We start from the raw sequence: 18,212 nt of genomic DNA, 5'->3' as shown, positions 1-18,212 counted from the left end.
GCTTCTTTTTCCGGCAACCGGCGTCCATTTTCGTTGTTAGCTTGCCTAAAGTTGGCGCGTTTCGAATTTATGAACGAGATATTTAGCAATAAGTGAAATGTAAGTACTTTTTGATAGAGATATAATGTGTATTTTATCGAAATATTTTTTATAATTTGTTTAGTGTTCTCAGTGTATTGGAGAAATGACTTTGATTGAGGAAAACTTCTTAGACTTACCCAAAAGTCTTGCATAGCGTCTGTGTGTAATCAATGGAGAATTTGTTGCTTACTAACAAATGTTATTTTAAATATTAGATATACGGATAAATGGAAGGCGCTCCAGCCAGTAGAGGTGGATTCCGTGGTGGTCGTGGTGGTCCAGGCGGTCCTATGAGAGGACGTGGCGGCTTCGGGGACAGAGGAAGGTATATATGTATATATTTGTTATCAAGCCTATATGTAATATTGGTGAATTGTAAATATAGATGTATTTAATAATGCAAAATGTGATATTTGCATGCGATATAAATTTGTTTATTACTTGTTTATATGAATATTGGTGCAGTGTGTAAAATTTCATTGTGTTTTAATAGGGGTGGACCTCCAAGAGGAGGAGGTATGATGAGAGGTGGCCGAGGTAGTGGACCTGGAGGAGGTATGAGAGGTGGACCACCAGGAATGAGAGGCAGAGGTGGTCCTCCTGGTAGAGGTGGTCGTGGTGGACATTTTCCTCCAGGGTATGTGTATAATAATTTTTCTTTAACATAATTGCTTTATTTTATTTTTTTATTATATAATATTCTATATCAGGGGTCCACCAGAACCAGGAATGTCTAGTGGTCCAGGAGGTGGTGGACCACCACCACCAGGAATGGGGGGTCCACCACGTGGTGGTAGCAGGGGAGGTGGAAGCAGTGGTTTTCGAGGTAGAGGAAGAGGTGATTTTGGTAGAGGAGACACTCGTGGAGGTAGTAGCAATTTTCGTGGACGAGGGGGTATGGACAGGGGTAGCAGAGGAGGATCTAGGTAAAAGTCCTTATTTAATTTTTAATCAATTTAAAATTATACAAAATAAGAAGTAATTAAGTTTTTATTTATGTTTAGGGGAGGATCTGGTAGAGGTGGTCCAGGTGGCAGAGGAGGTTTTGGAGATCGTGGAAGTAGAGGAGGTAGTGGACGTGGTGGTGGTCCATCAAAAAGAGGAGGTGGACCACCAGGTTCAAGTGGTCCTTCAAAAAGGGCAAGATTTGATCAGCCATCGTCACAACCCGCAAACGGTTATGCGACCCAGCCACCTAGGTAGTTACTTAGTTTAGGAAAAATAATCTAGTATAAATATAAATTTTATGTTTATATTATTTAAAAAATTGTGATACAGTCAAGGTGGCTATGGCGGAGGTACTAGTAGTGCCTATGGTGGAGGCCAACAGCAACCACAGCAGCAACAATCAGTGGGATATGGTGGTGGTTACGGATCGCAAAATTATACACAATCGTCATATCAAGGTTATGAAAGTTATCAACAACCTCCAGATTATGGGCAAACAGCTGTAAGCTCGCTTGTGTTATTAATTTGAAGTTAAAACAAATAGAATGTCTAAAACAATTACATGATTTTGTTCAGGGATATCCGCCATCAGCGACCACAGATAATAGGTATGGAGGAGCACCTACTGTGCCAGCTGCAGGGGCTTTCAGTGCTGGTGATCCTTATAGTTATGGCAAAGCACCACCATCAGGTTAGTTTATATAATAGCTTGCACTCGTAAAACTATTTTATGATTAAAATTTTATAAACTAAGATAAGAAACTGAGCAACTAAAAAATTCATTACATTTCGCAAATCAAATAAAGGGCAATATTATTGTGAACACTATGATGTAATTAATGTAATGTACTGCGTGTACAGCCAATTACCAGCAGGAGGCAGTGGCAGCAGTGGCAGGGGATGGGGGTGCAGGTTATGCCCCTGTTAATCCTTACGATGACCGATCTTCTAATACCACTTCTATGAGCAACAGGGGTGGTTACTCGACGCAACTTTATGGTTAGTTTTTTCCGTTCGACAACACATTTTACATCACATATTTATTTTTTCGGTTTCATTTGAGAAAAAAAAAAAAAATGAAGAGAGAAAATGAAGGAAATAAGTAATTAACAACACTTTGTCTCTATACCTTTTAATTATTAGTACCTGTTATGCTCAAATGTGAATCGATTCAGACGAGAAACGCTATAATTATAAAAAAAAATTGAAATTTTACGTTTAAAAAATCACATTATAAATAAAAATGGATTCTATTTCATTTTTTTCCTTGAGCTCATTAAAATCAAGAGTTGCGTTTTATAACTACTCCTATTAAAAAAAAGAAAAAAAAGAAGAAGAAACGAAAATATAAATTGGTAAGGTGAAGAAAAATGTGAACATTACGACTATTTTCGTCCGAGTACCAACACTGCAGCACTGCCTCCTGCCATTCTTCATTCCAGATTGATGTATCATCAGTATTTTTATACTCAAACAAAAAGATATTAATTTTTTATGAAATTCATTTTTATGTAGGTGAATCAAATACAACTAAAATTTTTAATCTAGTGAGTTACATATTTTTCTCGTCTGAGTCACATCTATATTATTCAAAGTACTGTTAAACTGCAATTTGTAATTCTCATTTATTATATTTGCAGATTACTCGAGTCAAGATGGTGTATACGGAAAACAAGATTATGGTAAGTACAATTTTCAATCCAAACGAGTTTTCTAACATCTGTGAGACAGTATATTATCATGAACAAAATAAAATGCTTAGGACAGGTTTAAATATACTGCAAAAAGAAATTGCTATAATTGTTAATTTAACGAAACGAGAATACTTGAAAGAAACAAAAAACCAAAAGTCCCATTGTGAAATTTTCAATTCATATAAATAAATTTATGATGGGCACAAACAAAAACGTTTAACGTCAATTGCATAAAGTAAAAAATTTTAGTATAGGTTTGTTTTCACTACATTTTTAGAAACAAAAACAAACAATGAAAAAATTATAGTTTTGATAATAAGTTAAAATTATTAAACGAAATAACAAGTGCAAAGCATTGTAAGATTTGTTCTTATAATATTAAAGCAAATTTAATATAACAAGTAATATCAATAATAAAATTGAATAAGAAAGATGCACCCAAAAAAAAAAGTAGGCAAATTATACACATGTGTATGTGTATGAATAATATTAATTGCCACTATCAGCAAATATATATATATATATGTGTGTGTGTGCGTGTGTGTGTGTTTGTGTGTATATACATATATTTATATATATCATAATGTTATGTGACTATTAATATTCTATATAATGTTAAGTTAAATGCAGAATCACAAAAAAAAGAAAAAAAAAAAAAATTAAATGAAACTACTTGCTTAAAAAGATGATTGAACGGAGGAGCTATGGTTGTTTACAGGTGGCAGTGCTGGTTACCAAAACGCCCAGTCTCAGCGACGTTATTAAATTACTCATGCAACTATTTAATTTTACATATTTAGATAACATGTTTTTCCAAATTTAAAATGAAAAGAAAATTGTTCCTAGCGCGTGAAAAAGTTGGACAAATATCATTTGTCGTGAACACTAAGTGTTCTATATTTAATAATTGATTCATCGACGAGAGACTTTTACATTCAAATGAAGAAAGTAAACCGAGAGAAAAAAAGTAAACTAACGAATTGTAATGAAATTTGTATAATTTTCTATCTTTGTCGCGCGCATGGAAGACTCGTTGAATTGCGCGATAAGCGCAAATAATTGTTTAATTACGATAAAGAAGTATAAATGACATGAGCGTTTTATACTTGACTTAGCAATATAGCATTCTACTTTTGTCATGTTTGGCTAACAATGTTGCTTTAGGATTAAGTTTAGTTGATGTACAGTTTATTTCTCGTTTTCTTTATCTTGAAAGTTAATCTGCGATTGTGAAATACTATTAAATCATAATTGTCTTCATTGTAATTATTAAGGGCAAAGATATTTACACTATTTGTAAAGTCATTATTTGGTTGATCATTGTGAACACATAGATATATATATACACACATTCACAGCTCAATAATGCTAAAAGATTTTAGGTGTAGAGAAGTGAATATTTTGCATTCTGCGTGAAAAAGAAAAAACAAAAAGTAATTGTATTTTGTGGTGTATTTTATTTTACGTTTAACCATGAATTGAAGAAAAAGAACCTTGTACCAGAATATACTGCCCCCTTATTATGCGTTTAATAGTGCGATATTTTGATTTTGACAATATTTTAACAGGCAACAATGTTATATTAGATCAGTCTTACTGTTGCGACATTTCATTTCATATATACATATATATATATATTTTTAACATATAGAATTCAATGTTTGCGTGAACTATGTGTATAAAACTCTGCTTAGAGGTGACAAAAGACTGTTTTTGAGGTATAATACAAAATGTGTTAAAAAATTTAACAATGATTTTAGAAACTTATTTTAACGGTTTCTTAAGTAGTAATCACATATTGAAATGTCACACTGGCAGAGACAATCAAAATGAAAAACTAGCGATTAAAAGGAAAAAATAGATATATATATGAAATTGAGGAACACTGTAACTATTCAAGGCTCACTGTGCATGAGTAGGTACAAAATATTTGTCCCAGCCAATTTTGTGCATTGAAGTACAGAATGATTATATAGGACAAGTGATGTGGTCTTATATTCTGTTTATTATTATAAATTACTATGAAATTGTCTAAAACTGTATTAAAAGTCATCGTCGCATGTCATTGGTATAGTAATAGTGAAACAAGTTAGTATTGTAAGTACTAGAGTAATAACAAGCGAAATGAAAAGAAACTTTCAAAAAAAGAACCATGGAAAAAACAGTAATATCTTCCACGTTTATTATTTCCTCACCTTTAACATGAGAGACTATGTGGATTAAATTGCAAAGAACATATAGCAATGAAAAACATTGCAAGGAAAACCAGCAACTGCCTTAGAAAACCACATGTACATTAAAAATGATACAACTGAAATGAATACAGTGTATTTGTATCACTAACGTAGGTATGAAACTTTTGTTAAAAACAATAATTTTTTGGAAGACAAATTTGTATATGAAAAAAACAAAATAGAAAAATTATTCTTCTTTTATTTAATTGTATATAATTCAGTTAAAGAATATTTTGTGTCCAAAATGAAATATGATATCAATACATATATATGTATATATATATATATATATATAGTAACAGCATTAATGGACAATTGTAGATGTATATAAAAAAAATTGACAAAAACTAAGTTTATTTCACAGGCGTAACAACAACCTGAGATACGTAGGGAACAGAATGAAAGAAAGAGAGAATACCTTCCCTCTGTTACCAGCAAGGAGAATACCAATTCTGATAACAATACGATATTATATGAATAAATGACGACTGTATAATAAATGTTATTAATGTCCAATGGCATCAGGTATAATGTAAATGAAACTTAGAAAGTATTGTTTTTTCTGTTAGAATATATTATAGTGTCTTTCATTAATTAGTATGTCTTTGTTTGATTTTTCTAAACAATTGACCTATACTAAATAGCGTTTGATCTTTTTTGTGGTGCACCTAATTTTTTTCATTCAAAATGTTGCAATTATTTTTCAATGTAAATAGTCAGCATCAATCAATATATTGTTTTCCAAGTCTTACTACTCGCAAAAACTTAGTTGCATTTTGTACATATACATACATATATAGAGAAAGAGAACGAAACATGTTTAAAACGAAAATGAAAAATACAAACAGTACATAGAAAAAAAATCAATGGGAATGCAAGCAACAAGAGTATCGAATTAAATTTATGCTAACATGTATTACGTTCGTATATATTAAAAGACAAATGCTCGAGTAAACCTCAACCCAAATTCAGGTGAGTAAAATAAATCTATCCGTTTTTTATAAGAAAAAAACCACTCCACAAATTTGTTACAAAACAAATGTCAACAAGGATAATAGTACCTAACTCTGCATCTATCGAGTGTAAAGTGGAAAACTTTAAAAAATATGTTAGGTTCTTCTATTTTTATCGATATTACAAAGATAAGAAGTATATCATGGGTATAAAATATGACATAAAAATTTTTTATTTTAAGCCCTGAACCGTTTTAACCGCTTTATATATGCGATATTTGCAGTATACTTTTAATTTACAAATATGATGATAAGGTATTAATTGAAAGATACGAAAGAAAATTCTTCTAAAGAGCACGTTATTTAATAAAAACCAAATATAATTCATTATGATATTAACAAAAGACAAAACGAAAAAGCAGGGACGATATACCAAATATTTACGAAAAAGAAATCTAAGAGCATATGTTTTCATAATTTAATTGATGAAAGTACAATAAAAGAATTAAAATACTAAATGTAAATGGGTCAATGATAGGTATCTATAAGATTTCATTATTTCTGTATAATTTACCAATTTTTAATTTTTTATTATTAATTTCTCTAGGTTGATAACGACTATGCTGTCTCAAATGGTCGTACTACCAATTCAATGAGCTGAGCAACATCTGCCACATGACTGGCATCGACGTTGTTCTTCAAGAAGATTCAAGTGCTTTTTTATTAATGGCGAGCATTGTAAAAAGGTACGAAAAAAATATCGTACTTTTCACGTACGTTATTAAAGACTAAATTTTTTAGATATGTAAGTTCCACACCTATACTTGTAATATAATTATGGTAAAAAAATACGAATAAAAATTTATAATTTATACAAATGGTACAAGTAATTCTTGAGATTTTAAATATTTATAATATATTTTAATACATTATTTATTTATATTTTATTTGTAACAAAGAATAAAAAAGTGTAAAAAGACAGAAATTACAACTGGAATCTTTATTTATAAAATCTGTCAAAATGATTATTTAACAATATGGTATATGTCAACGATGTTTTTTAACAATAAGAAAATTTTTCGGTATAAAATAAACAGTGAGAGTCTTAAAACATAGCATCACATCTTTAATTTCTTTTGTCTTTTAAAAATCAAGTGTACAAAAATATGTCAGCACATATTTAAATAACTTCTTTTAAGACATATACTACTATTATAAAAAATAAATTGTAACATTTTCTGTCATTATTCATTATGCATTTCTTAAATTCAACTGTATATAAAATTTAAACTTACGTTATGTAAAAAGAAGTAACAAAAAATATTTATATTTTATATAAAATAAATTTTTTTTATGTATTCCTAAAATAAAAGTAATAGTTGCACAAAAGGCATTGCAACTCTTAAAATCTTGATTCATTATTTGATTTACTTAACAGTATGATTGTAGTGCAAGATCACATTTAAAGGAATAAATTTCCTTTTTCATTTTGAATGGCACAAGTTTCAAATTTGATGTGTATATTTATCGTAAATGTCTTTTACAAATAGTATTAGAGAGAAGCACCAACTGTATATAACTATGTCCTTCACGCATATTTATTAATCTAAAAAATGTTGAGATATTTTATAAAAAAAGTAAATCTCTAAGAAAGTCAATCTTTTAAATTTATAACTTACCTATCTCTTTCTTGTTGTTGAATATGAACCCTATCACCCCTTTGTAATGGAGTTATTACACTTGTGTAACAAGACACTTCTGTGGCTGATGTGGAAGAGGCTGTAGAACATTTTACAAGCTTTTGTGTAGTGGATTTACCCTCTGAACTTAAAAGTATCCAATATGAATAATTTGTTGGTTCACCAAAATAAAAAATCTAAAGATGGAAAAAATATAGCAATTAATGTTATTGAATCAATTTCGAACATTAAATAATAATATACATGTTTTTTTACCTGTGCAGAAATCATGTATAAACCAGGTGCTGTAACTTCAATAGATTTTTTATCTTCTACTAGATGGAATTTATTTAAATTATATTGTGTGTTGTTTTTAGAACTTTTAACCCATGGTCCAATGTAAACTAATTTAAGCATATTACATTATATAATAATTTGGTTAAATATTATATTGCTGTTAATCTTACTAATTTATTGAAAATATTATATAACTATAAATAATTGTACGTACCTGTATCTGTAATATGTTGCTCAGGAATTGCTCCAACAAATGTTGCTACTAAGGGTCCTAAATAACATTGAAAGTCCTTTTTTCTTTATTTTTATATTTAATAAAAATAATGTTAAATGAGCAAAATTAACAGTCAATACAGAAATTTGCAATCACATTATGCATTTGATTTATATTTAACTTGATCTTTATTATTAGTTCTTTTTATTATTAATTATATTTTATTGTAGCATCGTATTAAAAAAAAAAATAGAACTAATATCAATATATCAGTAGTATTTTATTAAAAAATAGAAAAAACAAAATAATTGTATGAAATGTTTTGAATATAGTAGCTTTCCTTCGATTAGAAATATGCATGCTAACTAAATAATACTAAATACCCAATCGCCTGTGACTGCGTTTGGGCCGCCTTTTGTTCTTTCCCCGTTTTTTACTTCTTCCCTCCTCCCTCCGCGATCTTCTGGAACGGGGTTCTCTCCACATATTTAAGTTGACGTCACTATAGTAATCGTCATTTATATTATCATCATTAATTTTCCCACGATTCGATCGTATTTCTTCTTCTGTCAAATTTTGTTTTTTCAATGTTAATATTGCTCTTTCGATACGTAAATTAGTATCATTTATGTTGTCTTCATTATTTTCTAATTTTGTAAATGATTTGGGAATTGCGATATTATTTCCATTATTTGTACCATATGCGTTGTCACGCAACATGTATTTACCCTTTAAATTTTTTACTGAATTTAAATACGGAATTATGTTATTGTAGATATATGAATTTTCGTTAGTCACATTCCGAATTCCATCAAATATTTCAATAGTTTTATATATTGACGATGCCCCTTTTAATAATTTTTTTACATCATGCAGACTTCTATTTTCAAGAAACCGTTCAGACCTTTGGATCCAAGCTCGATTTAAACTTCGATTTAGTTTATCATACTTGGATGTCAATAACAACAAATTTATGTTTAAAGATTGCACCTAAAAATGGTAGAAAATTTTTTCAATTTGAATATAATTGATTACCAAAAACGGAAGAATAAAAATTGTTTTTGTTAATTTACTTGAGTTTGTAGGGCACGCACTTCTTTTCTTAAATGAGATAGCATAACAGCGAAGATAATCGCTAAAAGGAAAAGAATGATCGTATGGAATCTTTGGAACATCTTTGACTTTTTTACGTTGGACACGGTTACTTTCATGTCAACGTTCCATTCAATTAAGTTTGCCGCGTTTTTCAATGGATTGTCGACTTGCAGTTCGATGTCACTTTGAACGTGATCCATTCTAATTTTCGTTGCCATCGATCCTTCTGACTACATATATCGAGCAATCGCAGAAAAACGCGTTATCGACTAGTTTGAATATTATATATTACATCACAAATATCCTAGAACAAGCATCGTTTAATTTCAATACTTTATTTAAAAATTATTCGGTGTCAATTTATAACTTTATTTTTTATTTGATAAAAAATAAGAAATTAGAAGATAATATAAAAAAAAGTAACACCACGTGGTTTGTTAAAATGATTTATTTGCACGAATATATTTATTGAGAGATTTAACAGTACTTAAAAATTTCAGAAACGGTGAAGTATACATACAGTATTTAATTTGTTATACTATTTTACTTCACACGCTTGTATTTGTCATATGTACGTAAATGTATCAGCGATGGAAGTGAAAAAAAAAAATATTGTTTCTTCGCATCCTTTTTGTATATTAGCGATTTTTTTTATTTAAACTTGATACACTGATCTTTTATTATAATTTGAACAAGGTAATTTTTATCTCAAAAACGAATAAAAATAACTCCTCAAAGAATCATTATTAATATTTTAATGTCAAATTACACATACGCATACAAAATAGAAGAATAGAAAGAAAAAACTTTGATTTACCTGAGTGACATTTTTTTTTCAACTCTTCAGCAGTTGCAAGAGTTACAAGATCAATCAATCCTCGGATCGATTCACTCGCGTAGCGTCGTTGTTAGAGACTTACCCTTCGCAAACCTGGTTGTGCACGACGCTATTCCGTGGCATCTTTTGTTTACCTACTCAGCTCGTAACCGAAAGCGTCTCTGAGCGTTACGACGACTCCACTCGACCGGTTTGGCGGCTGTTCGCTTGAGTGTTGCCAACATTCGCTTGGCAAGACACTATAGTTACTTCTTTTTTTGCTTTTATTACGTTCTCTTGGTATTACTTGGTAAGAACGAATGAAGAAAAATGAAGAGCGAATTAGTATGGTAATTTCATTTAACTTTTGAGGACATCTATGAACACAAACTGTTTGTGATGTTTTAAATGTATTTAGATTACAACATTTAGATATGTTGCAGCTGCACTCGGATAACTCTATATTTATACCAACGATAAGACATCACAATTTTTTATTAGAATTTTTATCGCTCCTTATCTTTGTACGTTAGCACGTTATTATCACGTTGCAATATTCAGGTAAAGATAGTTTAATAAGAGATTATACGAAGGATTTAGAAAATTCCGAAGTATAGAATACGTTCTATTAAATTCTGACTCGATGCCGGAACTCGTTTTCAAGGACGATATACATATCTTACTTTCGCATAAAAGCAACCTGAATTCTTGACTCGAAAAGAGATTCTCAATCGTTCTTTTAAGTATTAATTTCATCTTTGTTTGAATCCTTGTCATCAATAACAATTTTTTCTTTTTTATGATTTAGAATTTGTTACTTCTTTTGTTTCAGTTTGATTAAAATAGCGATAAACTTGGTGAAAAATAACCATTATAAATTTCAACAAAAATATCGATACAATATTATTTTGTTTAGATTCTAATTTTCTATATGTTTCAGAAACAAAAGTTATAATGTAATACGCATAAGCGGTTTCTTATTTATTACATCTTTTGACTTTTTTTCAATTCTATGGCATCTCCAAGGATATGGTATTTGATTTTTTTGTAAAATATTTATATACATTTTTTTATATATATTTTTTAAATGTTCACAAGTTTTATAGGAAGAAGGTTAATGGTTAAATAGGAAATTTTTTTTAATTAGGACTTTGTAATCAGCCAGAAAATTATTAGTATAAACAAAAGCTTTGTGCTAAGTCATTAAAATCAGAAATATAACAGTTACCGACAGATTAAATAGATGAATAAGATGCAAATGTTTAAGTGTACATTTTAAAACGAAATTGCGAATAATTGTAAGGTATGGAAAAAAGGCATATGTAGTTACAATAAAAACAAATGTTAATAAATCTAGTTTTGGTAATTAAAAATGATATTACAGTATTAAGACGAAAAAGGATAAATAAGGAAAATATGAATGTAAAAAAAGTAGATAGAGCATTTCCCAAAATTGTGAGAGTTTTAACGTAGTCCAAAATTTCTTTCTTCTTTGCATTGCATTTCGTTGCTATATTTAGCAAGAAGTTCCGTGACTCTGGATTGATGCAGTGGCGTCGATCAACGAAATCACAATTTGAGTTGCATATTATATCGACTACATCTGATTGTCCGTTATTTTTATTGGTTCAAAGTTAAGTAGTTAACAAGTCTACTAGTAAAAAATAATTTTGTATCGCAAATGTTGGTGCAATATTGGTTACATGTTGGTTTCTCTGGTGAATCTTAGAAAAATTATTTACATACAAAATAAAATCCAACTGCATCGGGTAATTCTTTTTTTTCTTCTCGTTATGTTTTAAATTACTTAATAATTGAATTTTTTTCTGGTAATTCAGATCTCGTGACTGCAGTGTAAGAAAGTCGTGGAAACAGTGAGTAGGTAGTTACTAAACGAGGAGAAAGGATGAATTAAATAATTGACAGGCCACGAACAGCACGCTTCGACTCATCAGTCATAAATTGATCCAGATACCTCGAATTTTGTCATCTTCCTACACAAACTCACTCGATTACGCGCGTGCACTCTGCGACGATTAATTAGGACTGCAACTGGAGAAATTTCTAATAATATTATTATTAAGAACGCAACATGAAGATGTTCTAATTTTTATCTCCTTAAATGAGCATAAAGAATAGCAAGATAATTCTGCCGCGAAAATTAATTTCTTTGCAAATGTTTGATATACTTGCAAAACTTAATTTATAAACATAAAATTATCAATAAGGTATCGATTACTGGGTCTGGAATTTAAATAATGATAGTGTAAGAAAATGCGTGCACAAGTGATGTCATTTATGAGATGAGTAACAAGCATACACAAGTGTTGCGAGTATATTCAAGAGATTTTTAAGAAAGTCTCATATCTGAAGAGTGAATAACGCGTGCGTTAGCTTTTTTTTTGATGTACCTTAACGTCAACGGATTTTCAAAGCGTGTCAAATTACATCGAAACATCAGAGCATTGAGAGCAGTTTACGTTTCGACAAGCAATTCATGCTCTAAGAATTCCGGTTGTTGATATCAATTTGCATATTCATAACCACGAATGTCCCAAAGTTCTCATCGTTATTGCTATTATTACAAATTTACGCATTCTGTAAGTATTAGAAATAATATGTTTTCCAAATTTGCTTAGAATTTACAGTACTTGTTATATCAATTTATTTCTTATATTGTAAAGTTAATACACTATTCAATAAATGTAATCTGTGTGTGATAATTTTTATCGAAATGAGAGTTATGTTTCCCTAAGAAATTTCATTGAGATATTCTCACGATGCTGCTTTACAGGAGGATGCGATTTCTGAAGTTATCGAGTATCAAATTCGACGTTCTCTGGTAGTTGGAAGAGGTCCGAATCTGAGATATCTCGTTGGAATATTAACATGGAATCCGTTGACATCATTCACGATAAAATTCCATGCCGAAAGATCTTTTCGTGGAACATGTACGTTGTATGAGAAATCGTTGCTGTCCATATTCAAACGTGTGTTCGAGTGGCACGGTATTGCAGAAAGTGTTGACGGTGTATTATAACATGCATAATCGAATTACGGAGTATAAGAGGTTGTTGAATATACGTTTTCAGTTTGACCGATTGTTTGTAGTTTGATTGCGGGTTCTGCGAGTAAGATCTTATTAAGAATTTAATAGACTTCCAGACAAAATAAATAATAATTAATAATTAAAATGTAATAACGAATAATATTTATGGAATTTATTCTCATTTTATTCTAAATTCTATATGACAGTGTTTTTCAACATTTCGTTTTATAATACGGAACATACTTTCGAAAGTATAATAATTTATACGTAATAATATCGCAGAAAATTTAATTGTCATTCAAATTACATACAATTAAATATAATTGTTATACAATAATCAATTTGTAATTAATCGTTATAAATAAAAGAAACAATATTGATTGATGAGAGTATTGAAAATGGAAGCTGCGTCTCTGAAATACTGATCTACGCCATTGAGATCCAGAGGTGCTATCGCAATAAACTCGAACGCTTTCCGCCCCTTCTAGCCAGTACAGTTGGATCTGCCAGATCCGCAGGTCGTTTCTTCTTTGTCTATCGTTATTCTCCACGAGCATCAAACGAATTCTAAACTTCTTTTACTCCAGTAATGGTTAGTTCTATTGGTAATTCAGCATTATTATTACAAAAATCAATATTATTTAAATATTATTCAGTACTGTTTCTTGACTTACATTTTGTTACTTGTCATTACTCGTCAACTTAAGAAGCACAAAATCGAAAAATAAAAAATTAATGGGACAACGGAATTAAGAAGACCAATAGGTAGAAGGATATAAGCTGTCGAAAGATCACAGTATATAAAGCAGAAGAAAAGGAAAAAAATCAAAGGATAAAAGGAAGGAAGAATAGGCCAGAAGGCGGAGGTGCGGACTAAAGACTCGAATCTTGACTATTTCTGCCTGTGATCCTGCTCACGGTTCTCTTCTGGAGGGGAAAAAACCCGCTGGACAGGTTTTAAAGAGGGCCAGGACCGGGATATACAGGCCATCTATCGTCGTAGATCATTGTAAATTTCTGAAATTGTGGAATCAGGTGGTCTGCCCATTGCCCAATTTAAGCAACGGAAGTACAAGGGAGAAGAGTATTGAAATTATTATCTTGATGGACTTAATAAGACTATTGAAATTTTTCATTTAATTAACTGATAATTTTTGTGGTGTTTGTTGCACTTACAGCGAGTTACAGGTGGAAGAAAGAAACCAAAGTGTTATTTTCAACACCCTGTTAAAAATTTAAAACGATTATATCACGGCTATAATAAAATAATGCGACGACAGTGCGGAATGAAGTTTAATCTTGAAGATCCATGTTCAATGTGAATTGACAAAAGAATTGTGCATATCGAAGAATCATGGACACTATTTATGATTTTTTTTACTGTCCTTTAGACTGAAAAAGGTAAATGTAAAGAAATAAGTGGTAAAATACAGTGTTCGTAATTTTTTTGTACGACGTGCAGTGTAACTTAGATTTTTATCAATTAATTTATTTCATTGCCATTGTGCTCACTTATTGGCTATAATGACTTCTGTGTTACCTGAAGAAGAAACGAAAGTTCCAAAGATGAAACAAAAGTTGATGAACGACGTCCACATGAAAGAAGAAACACGGTCGTTTCTTAGCTTCTCCAGAGAGAACCTAAGTATCTCTCAATCTGACCTTGAACAAGGTTTCAATAAACATCGATTTCGACCGAATAGACATACAATTCTGAGTGTAACCGCTTTGTTAATCGCTCTTCTATGCTTGGGTCTTGAAAGTTGGAAGTTTCACTGTTCTTTGATTAATTCCCGGGAGATTAAAGAGTTAAAACGAAGCGTGGAGAGCTTGAAGTATCGTTTCTTAGAGGAAGATTTACTGGATGAACTGAAAGCCTTTGAAGAACAGGTAATGGTTTTTTATGAGTAAATGATCAAGAAGGAAACGTCTTAAGTGTCACGTGATGCTAGAGTTACACAAGTACCGCGTGTAATTCAATCATTGTACCACGGTTTTTTATTCTTTAGATTACTTTTAAATTGGAAATTAATATTTTGAAAAATTGTAAGATATTTTCAAAGGATAATCTCAACTCAAAGTTTGCATTATGTTTCTTTTTTATTTAGAAGTTTATCAATTTGAAATCTTTTTTAAAAGAACAAACGCATTAAACTTATTTATCCACTTCAGGGAAGTCCCTTTTACAGTTATTTATGACATTTTGCATATTCTATAATATTCAACTGTCAAATTATTTTTTCATTTCACATAATTTCTTATTCCCAGAATGTTCCTTTCTTGCATAATTCGATCATCTTTATCTTGTTTCAAAACAGACGACGAGAATCATTTATGAAATAAAAGGTCAGATAACGATATAAGATATTTCTGTGAAGATAAAGAAGCTTATTGGCATAAAAAACTATCTTGTAAGAAGAAAAAAGTTTACTTTTATCTATTTAACTTACGAGATAAACGGATTAAAAGTTAAATTAAATTTTAGCCTTTTAAATTATTTTTTACATATCAATATATAATGGTAAATTAATATTCATTTTAACTGATTTAATTTTGATGGAACTATTTTTTCTTTGTAAGAAAAAATTGATAGAAAATTTATTCGATTTATTCGGAACAACTGAAAGTTGAAGTTCTCCATGTTAATATCAATTATGCGATGTCCTTCCTGTTTACGTGAAGAAAATAGAAAAAATATATCTGGTTATTGGTGTTGACTGACATAAATCAACAGCCACAAGCTCACACATGCACGGCACAAAACGGTTCGATAACCCGAACTGCAGTTAAAGAGATATTCAATTAAACGATTTTTGCGAAAATAAGTTTACATGGAGTTTAATGCTTACATAAGGCCATCACTACGTTACATAACATGTTGTGTATAGAAACGAATACTCGACGCATACAAATTCATTGTGTATATTGCGATATGATGACATTTTAACAGTGCAGCTTTTAAGATTCTCCAGTCACTGATAATATACATATGTATATATCTTTTACATGTATCTCCTTCTTATTACATACCGTTTAAACTTATTTTAAAGAATGAAAACTAATATTAGCAATTCAAATTAACGATATATATATATATAGTGTGTGTGTGTGTGTGTGTGTGTTTACAGTTGTATGCCGAAGAATCGAACGATGATGATAATCCAGAGGAAGCGGATATTAATAATGCAGATTACGACTCCAATTACGAGGATGATACTTTTTCTTCACATGATTATTCAACGGATTATCATTCACCCCCAATATTCGGCGCCAGACCTTCCGATTTTCCTGATTCTTCATCGACGATTGCCCCTGTGCCCTCTACATCAGACATTAATTCAGATAAAACAATAATGGAATTAATACCCGCGATTCGTAAAGTTGAAGCCAAACATAGTCAAGAATTAAAAAAGAATCATAAGAACACAGATCAAGACCGAAATCAGGAGAAGAAGGTTCTAGTTGGCAAATTGGAAAATCATAAGAATAATACTAAACAAAAACGAGATGTATTAGATACAGATAATATGAAGGATCTTTTGTTAGACTGGAAGATGACTTTGAAGCGTACACGATCGATTGATGAGGAGAATCATAATTCTAAAAGATTATTAATTAATGGACATTTCCCGAAAAATTATACAAGGAAAACCCTTGTTCCTGATTCCAGTTCTCGATTAACGTCGGAAAATATGCAGGACAAAAGTACTGAGAAGGAACAAAACACGTTAGTTGTAATATTTTAGTTCATTAAGGAAAGATTGAATTAAAAACGAGTAACAATTCAACTACGACACTAATTATAATTGATACTGATTGATATATTAATTAAATATAGTTATGTTAATATGTCAATTAAATCTTATATATTGATATATCGATCAAATCTAATTATGTTCGTAAAACATAAGAAGAAACTGTGACTTAAGTATTTTCGTTCCTTTGCTTTCCACAGCTCCGATGTAGGCTCTACTAGATATCCCCCCAAAAAATATTATACCTCCTCATCTCTAAATACTACTGAGGCGTTTCCTTCAAGACACAATGACGAACCGAGGAAACAAAGTCTCACAAATCGGCTTAGGAAAGTTCCTCAAAAACTTCGAAGGTCCGGAAACGCAAACCACCCCCGAAAAATAGTCGCTGTTCATTATAATGGGGACAAGCATAAGTACTCAGAGAAGGATGATTACACTGGGAACGGGAGAATTCGTCATGGGAATAGCATGTTTAAGGCTTGGAAACCAAGTGATTGGGTAGATAATTATGGTATGAACCACTACTTCAATATGTCTAATGATGGAAGTGTCACCGTTCATGAAGGAGGATTATATTTGGTTTACGCGCAAATTCATTATAATGATGATCATGATGAGATTGGGTTTCATCTGCAGGTTAACAATCAACCTATTCTTCAGTGTATGGTAAGTGGAATATCATGTCTGAAAAAGAATCGTTTAATATTAAAACTAAAAATATAAAAGAAAAGATATGCCTGGAGTTTGCAATTTTCTATAGACCATATGAAACGATATAAAACGATTTGCATGTTTTAAGTTAGCTTTATATCCTTCATTCTGGGCGATAAATGCAATTAATATAATATAAAATACGAACTTCTATCTTAATAAGAAAAGGAAGCGATTATAATTAATTATTTTTAGATTGATAATTCAGGTCATTCACGCAACATTAGTCAGACCTGTTTCTCGGCTCAGCTTACCTATTTAGAACGTAAAGACGTTTTAATTTTTAAAGAAGCAAGCTCGCCGAGATATGCCATTTTCGACAAGGAAAACAGCTTTTTCGGGCTAGTGAAACTCGGAGAACTGGCAAGATCGTCGCATTAAACAGATGTTTATATATAGTAACAATAAGTATTGAGTTTAATCAAATTTAATACATACTTATCACGATTGAATCTTGTAACAAATGAAGCGCTTACCATGTTCTAATAAAAAATAATTTATTATGCATTCAACGTGATAACGATACTCTATCGCGTTTACTGCAACTGTTTTTGATATCTAGTAGTGATAAACGTGAAAAGCTTCGTTAATTAAAAACTAATAGATCTATTTCCATCGGTGAATGCATACTACAGTTGTAAATAAGATTTTTGCATTTTATTATTAAGTTTTTTAAGCCATC

At 30.7% G+C, this 18,212-nt stretch overlaps 3 protein-coding genes across 10 annotated transcripts; 2 read left to right on the top strand and 1 right to left on the bottom strand.

The window, feature by feature from the left end:
• Positions 1-3,565, top strand: LOC108551238 (glycine-rich cell wall structural protein 1.0). 2 transcript variants are annotated; one of them, XM_017905331.1, is made up of 10 exons: positions 1-99; positions 297-406; positions 575-718; positions 792-1,007; positions 1,086-1,280; positions 1,360-1,531; positions 1,606-1,720; positions 1,891-2,028; positions 2,670-2,711; positions 3,442-3,565. In XM_017905331.1, exons 2-10 carry the CDS (start codon positions 309-311, stop codon positions 3,486-3,488), a joined length of 1,167 nt encoding a protein of 388 aa, XP_017760820.1. In that variant the 5' UTR covers positions 1-99; positions 297-308; the 3' UTR covers positions 3,489-3,565. The 2 variants fall into 2 exon arrangements, with proteins under 2 accessions (XP_017760820.1, XP_017760822.1); XM_017905333.1 differs by lacking the exon at positions 1,891-2,028.
• Positions 3,566-7,434: 3,869 nt separating this feature from the next.
• Positions 7,435-9,416, bottom strand: LOC108551268 (uncharacterized). Its single transcript, XM_017905365.1, has 6 exons — positions 9,174-9,416; positions 8,484-9,090; positions 8,101-8,157; positions 7,866-7,993; positions 7,590-7,786; positions 7,435-7,516 (listed from the first exon to the last, which is right to left on the bottom strand). Exons 1-6 carry the CDS (start codon positions 9,411-9,413, stop codon positions 7,435-7,437), a joined length of 1,311 nt encoding a protein of 436 aa, XP_017760854.1. The 5' UTR covers positions 9,414-9,416.
• Positions 9,417-13,456: 4,040 nt separating this feature from the next.
• egr (TNF superfamily member 12 eiger) lies at positions 13,457-18,036 on the top strand. Of its 7 annotated transcripts, none has more exons than XM_017905256.1 (5): positions 13,457-13,653; positions 14,240-14,951; positions 16,190-16,788; positions 17,017-17,485; positions 17,726-18,036. In XM_017905256.1, the coding sequence occupies exons 2-5, from the start codon at positions 14,586-14,588 to the stop codon at positions 17,909-17,911; spliced, it is 1,620 nt and encodes a 539-aa protein (XP_017760745.1). In that variant the 5' UTR covers positions 13,457-13,653; positions 14,240-14,585; the 3' UTR covers positions 17,912-18,036. The 7 variants fall into 7 exon arrangements, with proteins under 7 accessions (XP_017760745.1, XP_017760744.1, XP_017760742.1 ...); XM_017905255.1 differs by having other exon boundaries at positions 13,772-14,951; XM_017905253.1 differs by having other exon boundaries at positions 13,769-14,951.
• Positions 18,037-18,212: the final 176 nt, after the last annotated feature.

The sequence above is a fragment of the Eufriesea mexicana genome, unplaced genomic scaffold (genome assembly GCF_001483705.2).
Source record: "Eufriesea mexicana isolate 0111107269 unplaced genomic scaffold, ASM148370v2 scaffold3780, whole genome shotgun sequence".
Lineage (NCBI taxonomy): Eukaryota > Metazoa > Arthropoda > Insecta > Hymenoptera > Apidae > Eufriesea > Eufriesea mexicana.
Note: the sequence above shows the minus strand (reverse complement) of the source record. Positions and strands in the feature narration are given on the sequence as shown.

Bases quoted from the DNA above. Each gene is read 5' to 3' on its own strand.
- LOC108551238 (XM_017905331.1), top strand. From the start codon at position 309: ATGGAAGGCGCTCCAGCCAGTAGAGGTGGATTCCGTGGTGGTCGTGGT. The intron at 719-791 runs GTATGTGTATAA...ATTCTATATCAG, and splicing joins GGTGGACATTTTCCTCCAGG to GGGTCCACCAGAACCAGGAA. The intron at 1,008-1,085 runs GTAAAAGTCCTT...ATTTATGTTTAG, and splicing joins GGTAGCAGAGGAGGATCTAG to GGGAGGATCTGGTAGAGGTG.
- egr (XM_017905256.1), top strand. From the start codon at position 14,586: ATGACTTCTGTGTTACCTGAAGAAGAAACGAAAGTTCCAAAGATGAAA. The intron at 14,952-16,189 runs GTAATGGTTTTT...GTGTGTTTACAG, and splicing joins TGAAAGCCTTTGAAGAACAG to TTGTATGCCGAAGAATCGAA. The intron at 16,789-17,016 runs GTTAGTTGTAAT...TGCTTTCCACAG, and splicing joins ACTGAGAAGGAACAAAACAC to CTCCGATGTAGGCTCTACTA.
- LOC108551268 (XM_017905365.1), bottom strand. From the start codon at position 9,413: ATGGCAACGAAAATTAGAATGGATCACGTTCAAAGTGACATCGAACTG. The intron at 8,158-8,483 runs GTATTTAGTATT...AATGTTATTTAG, and splicing joins ACGCAGTCACAGGCGATTGG to GACCCTTAGTAGCAACATTT. The intron at 7,787-7,865 runs GTAAAAAAACAT...TTCCATCTTTAG, and splicing joins TATACATGATTTCTGCACAG to ATTTTTTATTTTGGTGAACC.